Genomic DNA, 20,452 nt, shown 5'->3' with positions numbered 1-20,452 from the left:
TTTTTTTGTATTTTTTTTAGGAATTACATTTGTTGTTTCATTTCTGAAAAGGCAGTGTGTCATTATTTATGTTAACTTGAGTATAAATTAAAGGTTTTATAAAAACTCAAACTCTCTCGCTCTCTCTCACACACATCATCCCTCTCTCTCTCACCAACACCCTCTCTCTCTCTCTCTCTCTCTCTCTCTCTCACTCACACCCTCTCTCTCTCACCAACACCTTCTCTCTCTCACACTCACTCACACCCTCTCTCTCTCTCTCTCTCTCTCTCTCTCTCTCACACACCAACACCTTCTCTCTCTCACTCACTCACACCCTCTCTCTCTCTCACACACACTCTCTCTCTCGCTCACACATACCCTCTCTCCCTCACTCACACACCTTCTCTCTCTCTCTCACACACACCCTCTCTCTCTCTCACCAACACCTTCTCTCGCTCTCTCTCTCACTCACACCCTCTCTCTCACTCATACCCCCTCTCTCTCTCACACACACCCTCTCTCTCTCTCTCACTCACACTCTCTCTCTCTCTCTCGCTCACTCACACCCTCTTTCTCTCACTCACACCACCCTCTCTCTCTCTCACTCTCACACCCGCTCTCTCTCTCTCTAACTCTCTCACTCTCCCACTCACACCCTCTGTCTCTCTCTCACACCCTCTCGCTCTCTCACCAACACCTTCTCTCTTTCTCTCTCTCTCACTCACCTCCTCTCTCTCTCTCTCTCTCTCTCTCTCTCTCACACCCTCTCTCTCTCTCACCAACACCTTCTCTCTCACACACACACCCTCTCTCTCTCTCACTCAAACCCTCTCTCAAATTCAAATTCAAATTCAAGCTGCTTATTGGCATGAAAAACATTGTGTCAATATTGCCAAAGCAACAATGTATACAATATACATTGTAATTGTCACGTCCTGACCATAGAGAGCTTTTATTTTATATGGTAGAGTAGGTCAGGGTGTGACTGGGGGTTTTGTCTAGTTTATTTATTTCTATGTTGGTTCTAGTTTCTTTTTTCTATGTTGTTTTTTTTGTATGATTCCCAATTAGAGGCAGCTGGTTATCGTTGTCTCTAATTGGGGATCATAATTAAGTTGTTGTTTTTCCCACTAGGTTTTGTGGGAGGTTATTTTGAGGTAGTGTATGTTTCACCTCTTCGTCACGGTTTGTTATTTTGTTTAGTAGTTTATTTGTATATCTTGCATAGTTTCAGTTATAATAAAATGTGGAACGATACACACGCTGCGCCTTGGTCTCCTTCATCATACGACAATCGTGACAGAATCTCCCACCACCTACAGACCAAGCAGCGTGGTCTGCGGTCTGGAGTCTCCAGCGACGGTCTGCGGTCCGGAGTCTCCAGCGACGGTCTGCGGTCCAGAGTCTCCAGCGACGGTCTGCGGTCCGGAGTCTCCAGCGACGGTCTGCGGTCCAGAGTCTCCAGCGACGGTCTGCGGTCCAGAGTCTCCAGTGACAGTATGCGGTCCAGAGTCTCCAGCGACGGTCTGCGGTCCAGAGTCTCCAGCGACGGTCTGCGGTCCAGAGTCTCCAGCGACGGTCTGCGGTCCGGAGTCTCCAGCGACGGTCTGCGGTCCGGAGTCTCCAGCGACGGTCTGCGGTCCGGAGTCTCCAGCTACGATGGCGGATTCGCAGGATGAGAGGGTTCGTCGTCCCGCACCAGAGCCGCCTCCGATGCTGGCAGACTGCCTCCGGAGGAGAGGGTTCTTCGTCCTGCACCAGAGCCGCATCCTATGCTGGCAGATCCACAGGAGGAGAGGGTTCTTCGTCCTGCACCAGAGCCGCCACCGAGACTAGACACCCACCCTAACCCTCCCTTTTTTTTTTTTTCTTCCGGTTTTTCATTTCGGAGTCCGCACCTTTTGGGGGGGGGGGGGGGTACTGTCACGTCCTGACCATAGAGAGCTTTTATTTTCTATGGTAGAGTAGGTCAGGGCGTGACAGGGGGTTTTGTCTAGTTTATTTATTTCTATGTTGGTTCTAGTTTCTTTTTTCTATGTTGGGGGTTTTGTCTAGTTTATGTATTTCTATGTTGGTTGTAGTTTTTTTTGTATGATTCCCAATTAGAGGCAGCTGGTTATCGTTGTCTCTAATTGGGGATCATATTTAAGTTGTTGTTTTTCCCACTAGGTTTTGTGGGAGGTTATTTTGAGGTAGTGTATGTTTCACCTCTTCGTCACGGTTTGTTATTTTGTTTAGTAGTTTATTTGTATATCTTGCATAGTTTCACAGTTATAATAAAATGTCGAACGATACACACGCTGCGCCTTGGTCTTCATCGTACAACGAACGTGACAGTAATAAATTATAAACAATAACAAATAATATAAAATGGTAGTAAATAATAATACAACATGAAATACAAAAATAACAACAATATATTAGAAATGTAATAAATATAAATAGCTAATCATGGAAAATGAAACTATAACTAAATAACTGTCATCTTCACCATTACATCAGTACTACAACTACCATCATCAATACTACCACTACTACCACCATCATTAAACTGCTATCATTACCATCACCCTACTATAATAATAGTAATAACAGTAATAGCAATAACAATAATAATAATTAAGTTACTGCTTACTATGCATATGTTATTATTCAGTGTCCCTCAGGCTATGGCAGGCAAATACATATTTGGCTGCAAGAGGAGCCATTGCTCCTTCGCCCATGAGTTTTTTTTATAGGTTTAATAAGTTCAAATTTGCAATAAATGTAGTCATTTCTGTGAATAATGAATTTCTTGGTGAGGAATATTTCTCTCTCTCACTCACACCCTCTCTCTCTCACTCGCACACCCTCTCTCTCACACCCTCTCTCACTCCCACTCGCACACCCTCTCTCTCTCACACCCTCTCACACACACTCACACCCTCTCTCTCTCACACCCTCTCTCACTCTCACTCGCACACCCTCTCTCTCACACCCTCTCTCACTCTCACACCCTCTGTCTCGCTCACTCACACCCTCTCTCTCTCTCTATTTCTCACTCACACCTTCTCTCTCTCGCTCACTCACACCCTCTCTCACACCCTCTCTCTCTCTTTCTCTCTCTCTCTCTCAAACCCTCTCTCTCTTTCTCACTCACACCCTCTCTGTCTCTCGCTCACTCAAACCCTCTCTATCTATCTCTCTCACACCCTCTCTCTCTCTCTCTCTCTCACTCACACCCTCTCTCTCTCTTTCTTTCTCTCTCACTCACACCCTCTCTCTCTCTCTCTCTCTCTCTCACCCTCACTCTCTTTCTCACTGACACCCTCTCTCTCTCTCTCTCTCTCTCTCTCGTTCTCACTCAAACCCTCTCTCTCTCTCACACCCTCTCTCACTCACACCCTATCTCTCTCTCTCTCTCTCTCTCTCTCTCTCTCTCTCACACCCTCTCTCTCTCACTCACACCCTCTCTCACTTACACCCTCTCTCTCTCTCTCACACCCCCTCTCTCTCTCACACACCCTCTCTCTCACCATCTCCCCCTCTCTCTCTTACACACCCTCTCTCTCTCCCTCCATCTCTCTCTCTCTCCCTCCATCTCTCTATCTCTCTGTCTGTCTCTCTCTCTCTCCCCATCTCTCTGTCTCTCTCTCTCCCCATCTCTCTCCATCTCTCTCTCTGTCTCTCGCCATCTCGCTCCATCTCTCTCTCCATCTCTGTCTCTCGCTCTCTGTCTCATCTTTCTCACTCTCTCCATCTCTCTGTCTCTCTCTCCATCTCTCTCTCTCCCCATCTCTCTCTCTCTCTCTCTCTCTAGCTCTCTCTCTCTCACTCTCCCTCTCTCTCTCTGTCTCTCTCTCCATATCTCTCTGTCTCTCTCTCACTCTCTCTCGCTCTGTCTCTCGCTCTCCCCATCTCTCTCACTCTCTCTCCATCTCTCTCACTCTCCCCATCTCTCTCTCCATCTCTCTGTCTCTCGCTCTCTCCTCATCTCTCTTTCTCACTCTCTCTCTCTCCAGCTCTCCCACTCTCTCACTCTCCCCATTTCTCTCTCACAATTTCATTGAGCTTTATTTTATTTGACTTGACTTCATTTGTCACACTGCGGGGCTGGCTGTCTAGTTGACCAGTATTGCCTGAGGGCCCAACAGTCTACCTGCTTCTGATATTCATCTACTGTTAACTTAATCATGTGAGTAGGAATGATTGATTGATTGATTGATTGATTGATTGATTGATTGATTGATTGATTGATTGATTGATTGATTGATTGATTGAGTGAGTGAGTGAGTGGAGAGCAGTGAATGAGTGAGTGAGCAGTGAGTGAGTGAGCAGCGAGCAGTGAGTGAGTGAGTGAGCAGCGAGCAGTGAGTGAGAAGTGAGTGAGTGAGCAGTGAGCAGTGAGTGAGTGAGTGAGTGAGTGAGTGAGTGAGTGAGTGAGTGAGTGAGTGAGTGAGTGAGTGAGTGAGTGAGTGAGTGAGTGAGTGAGTGAGTGAGTGAGTGAGGAGGAGGAGTGAGCAGTGAGCAGAGAGCACTGAGTGAGCAGTGAGCAGTGAGTGAGCAGTGAGCAGTGAGTGAGCAGTGAGCAGTGAGTGAGCAGTGAGAAGTGAGCAATGAGCAGTGAGCACTGAGTGAGCAGTGAGCAGTGAGCAATGAGCCGTGAGCACTGAGTGAGCAGTGAGCAGTGAGTGAGCAGTGAGCAGTGTATATGCTACATGGAAATCCTTGTAAGTTGGGTTCTCTTTAGAACGTTTCCTTCTCTTTGGTTTGTTCTGTGTTTTTCTGTTGTGCCCTAGAAACAGTCTGACAGCTTCCCTCAACTCATCTCCCACAGAGCACTAACAACATACACACACATTTAACAAGAATATGTTTTCCCTCAGGTTATGTAGCTTGACTGATAGAGAACAGCGAAAGGGAGAGGGGGGGGGGGGTATTGAGAGAGGGGGTAGATAGGAGGTATAACAGTAGGGCATAATTATTAAGCAGGTCTGAATCAAAGGATGTCTTCAGACATTCACACGCGGGAGACTCGACACTTGTGTTAAAACACGCTATAACCAGGCTATAACCGCATCATCCAGGAAACACAGACACACACGCCCGCTGAAAGCCGCAACCTGAATCGTGCGGTCTGTTGGGTGGCCGCCCCCTCGCCTTTCTCTCTCTCTATTATCCGAGGCTCAGTAACTTATCCGTAAAATCTGTTTTTAGCCTCAGGCCTGTGTTGCGACGCGTTTGTTTACATCAATGAAGTGCAGCCCAGAGACAGTCAAAGTGACGATTCAATAGAATAATCTGTTCACATCAACACTGATTCACACAGGCAGTATTCTGGTTATAGAAATGTTTAATACCAGAATACGATCTCTCTCTCTGTCTCAGTCACACACACATACACACACACACACACACACACGCACTCACCTCGCTCGTCGCTCGCCCCAGTGTCATCTTCTGCCAGGGATCTGGCAACTGTGCCAGGGGCATCTCGGCGCTCGAGTTGTTCCTCTGATCTATTGTAGTGTTCACTCTATTAGTTTGTGCTAAAGCTTCGCTCCAGACAGGACTGTAGGCTATCACAATGTAGTAGTCTAAAGCTCTGGACTATTCTAGTAGGCTATTTCCTCCGTTAAACCCGTATGAGAGGACAAGGGACAGAGTTGGTTGTTTCTAGATCAGGGGCCGCCCCTTCTTTCTCTAGCGGAATAAACATGAAAACCTCGCTGGGCTACGTAACGCCTTTTACGGAAAATTGTCTCTCCACTTTCACCCTTGTTGTGTCACTGTGCCGCTTTTCCACTGCCTGCGCTATTCTCTCTCTCTCTCTCTCTCTCTCTCTCTGTATCTCTCTCTCTCGCTCTCTCACTTCCGTTTTGTCCCAATATGGCGCCGGGTGTCGGCTTACCTGCCTGTCAGACTACAGAGTCACTCATGCGTCATCTTGTGGGCGTGAACCCGGTATAACGGGACACCTCATCCAAACGGGACACGGGCAGGTGAGGGGGCTCTCTCCAGCTGTGACCTCTAGCCGGGACAGGCACGTGAGACACCAGGGGAGAAGATAAGATAGGCTTTATTATTCGGTGAAGGTGATGCACTGTGGGTAAACGGTTCCAGTCCCGTAGCCATGAATATGCGCAGAATATGACTGATTAACATGGAGCTATTCAGGAGATGAACTGAAATCTGCTGCAGGTGGCGTGGTGAAAGTGATCTATGATATACAGACGTTAGGTCTACATCTTTCAAATTATAGCAACAATGTGTATATGTCTTTATCATAGGCTACAATTCACCCCATCAAAGTCTACCTCATTATTAACAGGTGAATTTCCACCCTTGACTTTGGAAGTGTCTGTCTGACTGTATAAATCCTTCCTCGCCAGTTAAAGTTTGATGTTGGAGGTCATTAGCATGAGACTGCTTTATTATAGGCTATAAATAGCTCATCTGCTGTATGGGCCATGCCAGGGATAATGAGAACCATGAATTGACAGAGTCATTATCTGTGACTAAAGAGGTGTGTGTGTGTGACTGAAGATGTGCCATGGGCGGGAACAGTATCATTACAGCCCAACTTCAGAGATATTTATACTGAACTGCCAGACTGAACTTGGTGACAGAACATTCATCTCTGTCTTCTCTCATTTATAGGTCTACTGTACTGAACTGGTGGTGGATGTACAACACTGTGGTGACATCTGCTGGTTGATTACATCTTACGCTGTGTTCAAGACAACTAGGAACTCAGAAATCTCAGAAGTCTGACTTCAGTGCATTCAAGACAACTGGGCACTCTGGGGGAAAAAATGAGCGCCGACTGGGAAAATTGTTTTGAACGGTTATCCAACTCGGAATTCCAAGTAGAAAACTCTGGCGTCTTTCTAGCCTGAAGATCACTGACGTCATGACTTGGCCTAGTTTCCCCCACCCCCCCACCCCAGAGTTTCCAGTTGTCTTGAAAGCACCATTATATTCATGGATGTAAAAGAACTGGATAGGTGGATGCAAGATGGCTCCATGTAAGTAATTAACACCTATCTGGTATGGTACATTATTAGCTGTCCGCACACAGAACTTTCCAGTGTCAGACACAAACACGTCATGCAGACTCAGCCAACTTTATTGCTCCAATTAAATCACAACAGTATTACAATCGTTCAGTTCACAGATGTTCCTCTTCAGTTTATCAGGGCTTGGATCGGTATCTGCTCCTCACGGAGAGAAGGAGGGAGGCAGAGAAGATGAGAAGGAGAGGGAGAAAGGAGGTGAGAGAAATGAACTACCATTGCTTGTCTCTTTCCTATGATAACATAACGACTTGCAGTCTGGTGTCTCCTTAGTTTATCTATCAAAGTGCAACGAGTGCTACGGTGCTACAATAACATCTGGGTCAGAGGTCATACATTAACAGATGGGAGCATTAGAAACAGAAAGACTTGGTTTAACCCAAAACCACCCCCTCACACACACCCTTAGCCTGGGGTGGCCAACCCTGGTTCTGAAGTGTTCTAGGGTGTGCAAACTTAGTAAGTATCAGCATGAACACACCAGATCCAGCTAAGGAATGTCTTGGTGACTGATTGAATCAGGTGTGTTAGTGCTAGACTGGAACAACAGCCTGCCCTAAGCCATACACCTCCAATCCCTCAGTATCAGGAGAACACAGCTATATAAAACGACATAGTACACTCTATAAATACCAGTGACAGAGGCTCAGAAGTGACGGACTGGTTTGGAATGCTGCTACAGACTAAACTCTGAACTACAGGGTCATGACCTCTCATATTGTGCGTTTAGAGACAACTAACAATGGAATGATAAATGGGACGAGGAGAAGAGGAGTAGACTTTCACCCAGGGGTTGGTGTTGCAGAGGGTAGGAAGGGATGTGTAGCTGATAGACTATACAGTAGTTTGGGTCGTGTGTGTGTGTGTTTGTCTAGCTGACAGACTTCAGTTTGACCCAGGGGTTGGTCCCGCGGACCTCCATGGGTAGATCGTTGGCAAAGATGTGGTTACAGAGCTCGTCCAATGGTGGCTCAGGGTCAGAGATGGCAAACTGGGCGGCATCCTCGATCACCTTCCTGATATCTACATCTATCTCCTGTATGGCGAGAGGAAGGACAGAAAGAAGGCAAGCAGGGAAACTATTTGAGTAAATGGACCACCTGTGTGTGTGTGTGGATGCGTGACGGTGAAGGTGTGTGTGTACCTTGATCTCCTCCACAGAAGCCATGTTGTTGGACAGCATGCGTTCCTTCAGCATGGTGATGGGGTCACTCTTACTGCGCACTTCCTGGATCTCCTCACGTGAACGGTAGCTACAGGAAGTTACATCACACACAGGAAGAGGACTTAGACATGATTAGCAAGGTTCCGCACCAGCCTTTGGTTGATGAGAGAGAGACAGACCTGTAAAGGAAGCAGTGCTCTTCCCAAACCAACACTGCACTACAATACACTAAGAGGGGAGGGGGAGGGGGGGGTGTTAAACTAGGGAGTGGCAACACAAGGAGGTGGGCAGGGATAAAATCAGAATAGAGAGGGAGGGAGAGAGAGAGATGGGAGATGTGGTGAGGAGTGAGGGGGCGGGGAGAGACAGGGTGCTCAGTTGACAAACACATGGTCAAGGGTCAAAGGTCTGAGATCATGTCTCACCTAACCCCGGGGTCGCTCATGCTGTGTCCATGGTAACGGTAGGTCTCCAGCTCCATCACAATAGGACCCTGCCAAGGAGGTTTCAAAAGCAAAGACACTCAAAAAGCTAGCCAACCCCACCATGATACTGCAGAATATCTTGATCAGGGATTTGTACTGTAGCAGAGGATCTTCCGATATCTATGCTGTTTGGCCTGCAGCACACCAAGAGTGCAGGGCCAGTTACAACTGTACTGGAGTCTCAGACTGTCTCTATTCTGCTGGTCACTGAGCCTCCCTCTGTCAGGGAAGAGACACTGGTGGGATACTAGAATAGGATCAGCTGGTGGGATACTAGAATAGGATCAGCTGGTGGGATACTAGAATAGGATCAGCTGGTGGGATACTAGAATAGGATCAGCTGGTGGGATTCTAGAATAGGATCAGCTGGTGGGATACTAGAATAGGATCAGCTGGTGGGATACTAGAATAGGATCAGCTGGTGGGATACTAGAATAGGATCAGCTGGTGGGATACTAGAATAGGATCAGCTGGTGGGATACTAGAATAGGATCAGCTGGTGGGATACTAGAATAGGATCAGCTGGTGGGATACTAGAATAGGATCAGCTGGTGGGATACTAGAATAGGATCAGCTGGTGGGATACTAGAATAGGATCAGCTGGTGGGATACTAGAATAGGATCAGCTGGTGGGATACTAGAATAGGATCAGCTGGTGGGATACTAGAATAGGATCAGCTGGTGGGATACTAGAATAGGATCAGCTGGTGGGATACTAGAATAGGATCAGCTGGTGGGATACTAGAATAGGATCAGCCCTCTGACATTAGATTGTCTGAGACAAAGTGATTCTTAACACTCTTTAAGCTCTTAAATCCGCAATCAGTTTTTCATCTCTGCACCAATCAGAACTCCTCTTCTCCAGCTCTACAACCAATCATAGTTCACCTTCCCAGCTCTGCAGTGGTCTGCAGCAAACTTGATGGCCTCCCTCACACACAGGACATCCATGCCATCCACCTACACCACAGGGACAGAGGGGTCAGTATAGCAAAGATACACACACAGTCAGTGAGTGTGTGTGTGTGTGTGTCCTACCTTGATTCCAGGTATATAGTCTCCTCTCTTGAAGTACTCCGTGCTAGCAGAGGATCTCTCTATAGACGTCCCCATGCCAAACTTGTTGTTCTCACAGATGAAGATACACGGCAGCTTCCACAGAGCCGCCATGTTGAAAGACTCAAAGATCTGGCCCTGATTGGACATGAACAGAGACGATGATGATGATGATGATGATTTAATAACTTTATTGTAACTGTTAGATAGACCTCACCTGGTTGGCGGCGCCGTCTCCATACAGCGCCACACACACCTGGTTGTTGCCCTGGTACTGACAGGCTAGGGCCACACCAGCACCCAATGGAACCTGTAGACACACACACACACAGCGAGAATGCATGTTCCCCTCTCGGTCTAGGTGTGTGTGTGAGAGAGTGTGACCTGTTCAGAGAGTCACCTGAGCCCCCACGATTCCATTCCCTCCATAGAAGTGTTTAGCGTACATGTGCATAGAGCCACCTTTACCCTTGGCCACACCTCCTCTACGACCTGAGAACAAGAGAGAGAGAGAATAGAGACGTATTTCAGGTCGAAGGATCAGTTTATCTTCCTTAAATCCTGACTGTAACCATTAGGAGGAAATACAAATGTGACCTTGGATCAGTTTCTAGGTGTGTCTCACCTGTGAGTTCAGCCATGATCTCTCTAACGGACACACCCCGTGTGAAGGTGTAGCCGTGGGCGCGGTACGCTGTGATCAGGTGGTCTGTTGGGTTGATGCCCGCCTCGATGCCCATGGCACACGCCTCCTGTAACACAACCAACAGCTAGGAGAGAGAAGGGGAGCGTGTGTGTTCTAATCTATACGTGTGTGTGTGTTCTAATCTATACGTGTGTGTTCTAATCTATACGTGTGTGTTCTAATCTATACGTGTGTGTGTTCTAATCTATACGTGTGTGTGTTCTAATCTATACGTGTGTGTGTTCTAATCTATACGTGTGTGTTCTAATCTATACGTGTGTGTTCTAATCTATACGTGTGTGTTCTAATCTATACGTGTGTGTTCTAATCTATACGTGTGTGTGTGTTCTAATCTATACGTGTGTGTTCTAATCTATACGTGTGTGTTCTAATCTATACGTGTGTGTGTTCTAATCTATACGTGTGTGTTCTAATCTATACGTGTGTGTGTTCTAATCTATACGTGTGTGTTCTAATCTATACGTGTGTGTTCTAATCTATACGTGTGTGTTCTAATCTATACGTGTGTGTGTTCTAATCTATACGTGTGTGTTCTAATCTATACGTGTGTGTGTTCTAATCTATACGTGTGTGTTCTAATCTATACGTGTGTGTGTTCTAATCTATACGTGTGTGTGTTCTAATCTATACGTGTGTGTTCTAATCTATACGTGTGTGTTCTAATCTATACGTGTGTGTTCTAATCTATACGTGTGTGTGTTCTAATCTATACGCGTGTGTGTGTTCTAATCTATACGTGTGTGTTCTAATCTATACGTGTGTGTTCTAATCTATACGTGTGTGTTCTAATCTATACGTGTGTGTGTTCTAATCTATACGTGTGTGTTCTAATCTATACGTGTGTGTGTTCTAATCTATACGTGTGTGTTCTAATCTATACGTGTGTGTGTTCTAATCTATACGTGTGTGTGTTCTAATCTATACGTGTGTGTTCTAATCTATACGTGTGTGTGTTCTAATCTATACGTGTGTGTGTTCTAATCTATACGTTTGTGTTCTAATCTATACGTGTGTGTTCTAATCTATACGGTGTGTGTTCTAATCTATACGTGTGTGTTCTAATCTATACGTGTGTGTTCTAATCTATACGTGTGTGTGTTCTAATCTATACGTGTGTGTGTTCTAATCTATACGTGTGTGTGTTCTAATCTATACGTGTGTGTGTTCTAATCTATACGTGTGTGTTCTAATCTATACGTGTGTGTTCTAATCTATACGTGTGTGTTCTAATCTATACGTGTGTGTGTTCTAATCTATACGTGTGTGTTCTAATCTATACGTGTGTGTTCTAATCTATACGTGTGTGTTCTAATCTATACGTGTGTGTGTTCTAATCTATACGTGTGTGTTCTAATCTATACGTGTGTGTTCTAATCTATACGTGTGTGTGTTCTAATCTATACGTGTGTGTTCTAATCTATACGTGTGTGTTCTAATCTATACGTGTGTGTTCTAATCTATACGTGTGTGTGTTCTAATCTATACGTGTGTGTGTTCTAATCTATACGGTGTGTGTTCTAATCTATACGTGTGTGTTCTAATCTATACGTGTGTGTTCTAATCTATACGTGTGTGTTCTAATCTATACGGTGTGTGTTCTAATCTATACGTGTGTGTTCTAATCTATACGTGTGTGTTCTAATCTATACGTGTGTGTTCTAATCTATACGTGTGTGTTCTAATCTATACGTGTGTGTTCTAATCTATACGTGTGTGTTCTAATCTATACGTGTGTGTGTTCTAATCTATACGTGTGTGTTCTAATCTATACGTGTGTGTTCTAATCTATACGTGTGTGTTCTAATCTATACGTGTGTGTTCTAATCTATACGTGTGTGTGTGTTCTAATCTATACGTGTGTGTGTTCTAATCTATACGTGTGTGTTCTAATCTATACGTGTGTGTGTTCTAATCTATACGTGTGTGTGTTCTAATCTATTCGTGTGTGTTCTAATCTATACGTGTGTGTTCTAATCTATACGTGTGTGTTCTAATCTATACGTGTGTGTTCTAATCTATACGTGTGTGTTCTAATCTATACGTGTGTGTTCTAATCTATACGTGTGTGTGTTCTAATCTATACGTGTGTGTGTTCTAATCTATACGTGTGTGTTCTAATCTATACGTGTGTGTGTTCTAATCTATACGTGTGTGTTCTAATCTATACGTGTGTGTTCTAATCTATACGTGTGTGTTCTAATCTATACGTGTGTGTGTTCTAATCTATACGTGTGTGTTCTAATCTATACGTGTGTGTTCTAATCTATACGTGTGTGTTCTAATCTATACGTGTGTGTGTTCTAATCTATACGTGTGTGTTCTAATCTATACGTGTGTGTGTTCTAATCTATACGTGTGTGTGTTCTAATCTATACGTGTGTGTTCTAATCTATACGTGTGTGTTCTAATCTATACGTGTGTGTGTTCTAATCTATACGTGTGTGTTTCTAATCTATACGTGTGTGTTCTAATCTATACGTGTGTGTTCTAATCTATACGTGTGTGTGTTCTAATCTATACGTGTGTGTTCTAATCTACACGTGTGTGTGTTCTAATCTATACGTGTGTGTTCTAATCTATACGTGTGTGTGTGTTCTAATCTATACGTGTGTGTGTTCTAATCTATACGTGTGTGTTCTAATCTATACGTGTGTGTTCTAATCTATACGTGTGTGTTCTAATCTATACGTGTGTGTTCTAATCTATACGTGTCTGTTCTAATCTATACGTGTGTGTTCTAATCTATACGTGTGTGTGTTCTAATCTATACGTGTGTGTTCTAATCTATACGTGTGTGTTCTAATCTATACGTGTGTGTTCTAATCTATTCGTGTGTGTTCTAATCTATACGTGTGTGTTCTAATCTATACGTGTGTGTGTTCTAATCTATACGTGTGTGTGTTCTAATCTATACGTGTGTGTGTGTTCTAATCTATACGTGTGTGTGTTCTAATCTATACGTGTGTGTTCTAATCTATACGTGTGTGTTCTAATCTATACGTGTGTGTTCTAATCTATACGTGTGTGTGTGTTCTAATCTATACGTGTGTGTTCTAATCTATACGTGTGTGTTCTAATCTATACGTGTGTGTTCTAATCTATACGTGTGTGTTCTAATCTATACGTGTGTGTGTTCTAATCTATACGTGTGTGTTCTAATCTATACGTTTGTGTTCTAATCTATACGTGTGTGTTCTAATCTATACGTGTGTGTTCTAATCTATACGTGTGTGTTCTAATCTATACGTGTGTGTGTTCTAATCTATACGTGTGTGTGTTCTAATCTATACGTGTGTGTTCTAATCTATACGTGTGTGTGTTCTAATCTATACGTGTGTGTTCTAATCTATACGTGTGTGTTCTAATCTATACGTGTGTGTTCTAATCTATACGTGTGTGTTCTAATCTATACGTGTGTGTTCTAATCTATACGTGTGTGTGTTCTAATCTATACGTGTGTGTTCTAATCTATACGTGTGTGTTCTAATCTATACGTGTGTGTGTTCTAATCTATACGTGTGTGTTCTAATCTATACGTGTGTGTTCTAATCTATACGTGTGTGTTCTAATCTATACGGTGTGTGTTCTAATCTATACGGTGTGTGTTCTAATCTATACGGTGTGTGTTCTAATCTATACGTGTGTGTTCTAATCTATACGTGTGTGTTCTAATCTATACGTGTGTGTTCTAATCTATACGTGTGTGTTCTAATCTATACGTGTGTGTGTTCTAATCTATACGTGTGTGTTCTAATCTATACGTGTGTGTTCTAATCTATACGTGTGTGTTCTAATCTATACGTGTGTGTTCTAATCTATACGTGTGTGTTCTAATCTATACGTGTGTGTGTTCTAATCTATACGTGTGTGTTCTAATCTATACGTGTGTGTTCTAATCTATACGTGTGTGTTCTAATCTATACGTGTGTGTTCTAATCTATACGTGTGTGTTCTAATCTATACGTGTGTGTGTTCTAATCTATACGTGTGTGTTCTAATCTATACGTGTGTGTTCTAATCTATACGTGTGTGTTCTAATCTATACGTGTGTGTGTTCTAATCTATACGTGTGTGTGTTCTAATCTATACGTGTGTGTTCTAATCTATACGTGTGTGTTCTAATCTATACGTGTGTGTTCTAATCTATACGTGTGTGTGTTCTAATCTATACGTGTGTGTGTTCTAATCTATACGTGTGTGTTCTAATCTATACGTGTGTGTGTTCTAATCTATACGTGTGTGTGTTCTAATCTATACGTGTGTGTTCTAATCTATACGTGTGTGTTCTAATCTATACGTGTGTGTTCTAATCTATACGTGTGTGTTCTAATCTATACGTGTGTGTTCTAATCTATACGTGTGTGTTCTAATCTATACGTGTGTGTGTTCTAATCTATACGTGTGTGTGTTCTAATCTATACGTGTGTGTTCTAATCTATACGTGTGTGTGTTCTAATCTATACGTGTGTGTTCTAATCTATACGTGTGTGTTCTAATCTATACGTGTGTGTTCTAATCTATACGTGTGTGTGTTCTAATCTATACGTGTGTGTTCTAATCTATACGTGTGTGTTCTAATCTATACGTGTGTGTTCTAATCTATACGTGTGTGTGTTCTAATCTATACGTGTGTGTTCTAATCTATACGTGTGTGTGTTCTAATCTATACGTGTGTGTGTTCTAATCTATACGTGTGTGTTCTAATCTATACGTGTGTGTTCTAATCTATACGTGTGTGTGTTCTAATCTATACGTGTGTGTTTCTAATCTATACGTGTGTGTTCTAATCTATACGTGTGTGTTCTAATCTATACGTGTGTGTGTTCTAATCTATACGTGTGTGTTCTAATCTATACGTGTGTGTGTTCTAATCTATACGTGTGTGTTCTAATCTATACGTGTGTGTGTTCTAATCTATACGTGTGTGTGTTCTAATCTATACGTGTGTGTTCTAATCTATACGTGTGTGTTCTAATCTATACGTGTGTGTTCTAATCTATACGTGTGTGTGTTCTAATCTATACGTGTGTGTTCTAATCTATACGTGTGTGTTCTAATCTATACGTGTGTGTTCTAATCTATACGTGTGTGTTCTAATCTATACGTGTGTGTTCTAATCTATACGTGTGTGTGTTCTAATCTATACGTGTGTGTGTTCTAATCTATACGTGTGTGTGTTCTAATCTATACGTGTGTGTGTTCTAATCTATACGTGTGTGTTCTAATCTATACGTGTGTGTTCTAATCTATACGTGTGTGTTCTAATCTATACGTGTGTGTGTTCTAATCTATACGTGTGTGTTCTAATCTATACGTGTGTGTTCTAATCTATACGTGTGTGTTCTAATCTATACGTGTGTGTTCTAATCTATACGGTGTGTGTTCTAATCTATACGTGTGTGTTCTAATCTATACGTGTGTGTTCTAATCTATACGTGTGTGTTCTAATCTATACGTGTGTGTTCTAATCTATACGTGTGTGTTCTAATCTATACGTGTGTGTGTTCTAATCTATACGTGTGTGTGTTCTAATCTATACGTGTGTGTGTTCTAATCTATACGTGTGTGTTCTAATCTATACGTGTGTGTGTCTAATCTATACGTGTGTGTTCTAATCTATACGTGTGTGTTCTAATCTATACGTGTGTGTGTTCTAATCTATACGTGTGTGTTCTAATCTATACGTGTGTGTGTTCTAATCTATACGTGTGTGTTCTAATCTATACGTGTGTGTTCTAATCTATACGTGTGTGTGTTCTAATCTATACGTGTGTGTTTCTAATCTATACGTGTGTGTTCTAATCTATACGTGTGTGTTCTAATCTATACGTGTGTGTGTTCTAATCTATACGTGTGTGTGTTCTAATCTATACGTGTGTGTTCTAATCTATACGTGTGTGTTCTAATCTATACGTGTGTGTTCTAATCTATACGTGTGTGTGTTCTAATCTATACGTGTGTGTTCTAATCTATACGTGTGTGTGTTCTAATCTATACGTGTGTGGTTCTAATCTATACGTGTGTGTGTTCTAATCTATACGTGTGTGTGTTCTAATCTATACGTGTGTGTTCTAATCTATACGTGTGTGTTCTAATCTATACGTGTGTGTGTTCTAATCTATACGTGTGTGTTCTAATCTATACGTGTGTGTTCTAATCTATACGTGTGTGTTCTAATCTATACGGTGTGTGTTCTAATCTATACGTGTGTGTTCTAATCTATACGTGTGTGTGTTCTAATCTATACGTGTGTGTTCTAATCTATACGTGTGTGTGTTCTAATCTATACGTGTGTGTTCTAATCTATACGTGTGTGTGTTCTAATCTATACGTGTGTGTGTTCTAATCTATACGTGTGTGTGTTCTAATCTATACGTGTGTGTTCTAATCTATACGTGTGTGTTCTAATCTATACGTGTGTGTTCTAATCTATACGTGTGTGTTCTAATCTATACGTGTGTGTTCTAATCTATACGTGTGTGTGTTCTAATCTATACGTGTGTGTTCTAATCTATACGTGTGTGTGTTCTAATCTATACGTGTGTGTTCTAATCTATACGTGTGTGTTCTAATCTATACGTGTGTGTGTTCTAATCTATACGTGTGTGTTCTAATCTATACGTGTGTGTTCTAATCTATACGTGTGTGTGTTCTAATCTATACGTGTGTGTTCTAATCTATACGTGTGTGTTCTAATCTATACGTGTGTGTTCTAATCTATACGTGTGTGTTCTAATCTATACGTGTGTGTTCTAATCTATACGTGTGTGTTCTAATCTATACGTGTGTGTGTTCTAATCTATACGTGTGTGTGTTCTAATCTATACGTGTGTGTTCTAATCTATACGTGTGTGTTCTAATCTATACGTGTGTGTTCTAATCTATACGTGTGTGTGTCTAATCTATACGTGTGTGTTCTAATCTATACGTGTGTGTTTCTAATCTATACGTGTGTGTTCTAATCTATACGTGTGTGTTCTAATCTATACGTGTGGTGTTCTAATCTATACGTGTGTGTTCTAATCTATACGTGTGTGTTCTAATCTATACGTGTGTGTTCTAATCTATACGTGTGTGTTCTAATCTATACGTGTGTGTGTTCTAATCTATACGTGTGTGTTCTAATCTATACGTGTGTGTTCTAATCTATACGTGTGTGTGTTCTAATCTATACGTGTGTGTTCTAATCTATACGTGTGTGTTCTAATCTATACGTGTGTGTTCTAATCTATACGTGTGTGTTCTAATCTATACGTGTGTGTTCTAATCTATACGTGTGTGTGTTCTAATCTATACGTGTGTGTTCTAATCTATACGTGTGTGTTCTAATCTATACGTGTGTGTTCTAATCTATACGTGTGTGTTCTAATCTATACGTGTGTGTGTTCTAATCTATACGTGTGTGTTCTAATCTATACGTGTGTGTGTTCTAATCTATACGTGTGTGTTCTAATCTATACGTGTGTGTTCTAATCTATACGTGTGTGTTCTAATCTATACGTGTGTGTTCTAATCTATACGTGTGTGTGTTCTAATCTATACGTGTGTGTGTCTAATCTATACGTGTGTGTGTTCTAATCTATACGTGTGTGTTCTAATCTATACGTGTGTGTGTCTAATCTATACGTGTGTGTGTTCTAATCTATACGTGTGTGTGTTCTAATCTATACGTGTGTGTTCTAATCTATACGTGTGTGTGTTCTAATCTATACGTGTGTGTTCTAATCTATACGTGTGTGTTCTAATCTATACGTGTGTGTTCTAATCTATACGTGTGTGTTCTAATCTATACGTGTGTGTTCTAATCTATACGTGTGTGTTCTAATCTATACGTGTGTGTGTTCTAATCTATACGTGTGTGTGTTCTAATCTATACGTGTGTGTTCTAATCTATACGTGTGTGTTCTAATCTATACGTGTGTGTTCTAATCTATACGTGTGTGTTCTAATCTATACGTGTGTGTTCTAATCTATACGTGTGTGTGTTCTAATCTATACGTGTGTGTTCTAATCTATACGGTGTGTGTTCTAATCTATACGTGTGTGTTCTAATCTATACGTGTGTGTTCTAATCTATACGTGTGTGTTCTAATCTATACGTGTGTGTTCTAATCTATACGTGTGTGTTCTAATCTATACGTGTGTGTGTTCTAATCTATACGTGTGTGTGTTCTAATCTATACGTGTGTGTGTTCTAATCTATACGTGTGTGTTCTAATCTATACGTGTGTGTGTTCTAATCTATACGTGTGTGTTCTAATCTATACGTGTGTGTTCTAATCTATACGTGTGTGTTCTAATCTATACGTGTGTGTTCTAATCTATACGTGTGTGTTCTAATCTATACGTGTGTGTTCTAATCTATACGTGTGTGTGTTCTAATCTATACGTGTGTGTTCTAATCTATACGTGTGTGTTCTAATCTATACGTGTGTGTGTTCTAATCTATACGTGTGTGTTCTAATCTATACGTGTGTGTGTTCTAATCTATACGTGTGTGTTCTAATCTATACGTGTGTGTTCTAATCTATACGTGTGTGTGTTCTAATCTATACGTGTGTGTTCTAATCTATACGTGTGTGTTCTAATCTATACGTGTGTGTGTTCTAATCTATACGTGTGTGTGTTCTAATCTATACGTGTGTGTTCTAATCTATACGTGTGTGTTCTAATCTATACGTGTGTGTGTTCTAATCTATACGTGTGTGTTCTAATCTATACGTGTGTGTGTCTAATCTATACGTGTGTGTGTTCTAATCTATACGTGTGTGTGTTCTAATCTATACGTGTGTGTTCTAATCTATACGTGTGTGTTCTAATCTATACGTGTGTGTTCTAATCTATACGTGTGTGTGTCTAATCTATACGTGTGTGTTCTAATCTATACGTGTGTGTTCTAATCTATACGTGTGTGTTCTAATCTATACGTGTGTGTTCTAATCTATACGTGTGTGTTCTAATCTATACGTGTGTGTTCTAATCTATACGTGTGTGTTCTAATCTATACGTGTGTGTTCTAATCTATACGTGTGTGTGTTCTAATCTATACGTGTGTGTTCTAATCTATACGTGTGTGTTCTAATCTATACGTGTGTGTTCTAATCTATACGTGTGTGTTCTAATCTATACGTGTGTGTTCTAATCTATACGTGTGTGTTCTAATCTATACGTGTGTGTTCTAATCTATACGTGTGTGTGTTCTAATCTATACGTGTGTGTTCTAATCTATACGTGTGTGTGTTCTAATCTATACGTGTGTGTTCTAATCTATACGTGTGTGTTCTAATCTATACGTGTGTGTGTTCTAATCTATACGTGTGTGTTCTAATCTATACGTGTGTGTTCTAATCTATACGTGTGTGTGTTCTAATCTATACGTGTGTGTTCTAATCTATACGTGTGTGTTCTAATCTATACGTGTGTGTTCTAATCTATACGTGTGTGTTCTAATCTATACGTGTGTGTTCTAATCTATACGTGTGTGTTCTAATCTATACGTGTGTGTGTTCTAATCTATACGTGTGTGTGTTCTAATCTATACGTGTGTGTTCTAATCTATACGTGTGTGTTCTAATCTATACGTGTGTGTTCTAATCTATACGTGTGTGTGTTCTAATCTATACGTGTGTGTTCTAATCTATACGTGTGTGTGTTCTAATCTATACGTGTGTGTTCTAATCTATACGTGTGTGTGTTCTAATCTATACGTGTGTGTGTTCTAATCTATACGTGTGTGTTCTAATCTATACGTGTGTGTTCTAATCTATACGTGTGTGTTCTAATCTATACGTGTGTGTTCTAATCTATACGTGTGTGTGTTCTAATCTATACGTGTGTGTTCTAATCTATACGTGTGTGTTCTAATCTATACGTGTGTGTGTTCTAATCTATACGTGTGTGTTCTAATCTATACGTGTGTGTTCTAATCTATACGTGTGTGTTCTAATCTATACGTGTGTGTTCTAATCTATACGTGTGTGTTCTAATCTATACGTGTGTGTGT

The 20,452-nt window shown here is 41.7% G+C and overlaps 2 protein-coding genes across 2 annotated transcripts in view; both read right to left on the bottom strand.

Moving 5' to 3' along the window:
- LOC106590479 (ribosomal protein S6 kinase alpha-3) overlaps nt 1–5,806 on the bottom strand; it is a 57,126-nt gene extending 51,320 nt beyond the window's left edge. Inside the window, exon 1 of the mRNA XM_045710582.2 lies at nt 5,392–5,806. Coding sequence (XP_045566538.1) covers nt 5,392–5,454 — 63 coding nt within the window. The 5' untranslated portion in view covers nt 5,455–5,806. The remainder of the gene's footprint in view (nt 1–5,391) is intronic.
- A 1,657-nt stretch (nt 5,807–7,463) lies between these two features.
- The window catches only part of LOC106590467 (pyruvate dehydrogenase E1 component subunit alpha, mitochondrial), a 58,768-nt gene continuing 45,779 nt past the window's right edge, over nt 7,464–20,452 (bottom strand). The window contains exons 4-11 of the mRNA XM_014181524.3: nt 10,369–10,495; nt 10,144–10,235; nt 9,961–10,053; nt 9,726–9,881; nt 9,576–9,647; nt 8,628–8,695; nt 8,182–8,290; nt 7,464–8,073 (exon numbers count right to left, since the gene is read on the bottom strand). Of these exons, the coding sequence (XP_014036999.1) occupies nt 7,909–8,073; nt 8,182–8,290; nt 8,628–8,695; nt 9,576–9,647; nt 9,726–9,881; nt 9,961–10,053; nt 10,144–10,235; nt 10,369–10,495 (882 nt within the window). The 3' untranslated portion in view covers nt 7,464–7,908. The remainder of the gene's footprint in view (nt 8,074–8,181; nt 8,291–8,627; nt 8,696–9,575; nt 9,648–9,725; nt 9,882–9,960; nt 10,054–10,143; nt 10,236–10,368; nt 10,496–20,452) is intronic.

Source organism: Salmo salar, chromosome 29, assembly GCF_965601325.2.
Source record: "Salmo salar chromosome 29, fSalSal1, whole genome shotgun sequence".
NCBI lineage: Eukaryota > Metazoa > Chordata > Actinopteri > Salmoniformes > Salmonidae > Salmo > Salmo salar.
The sequence above is the reverse complement of the archived record's forward strand: the minus strand, read 5'-3'. Positions and strand labels throughout refer to the sequence as shown.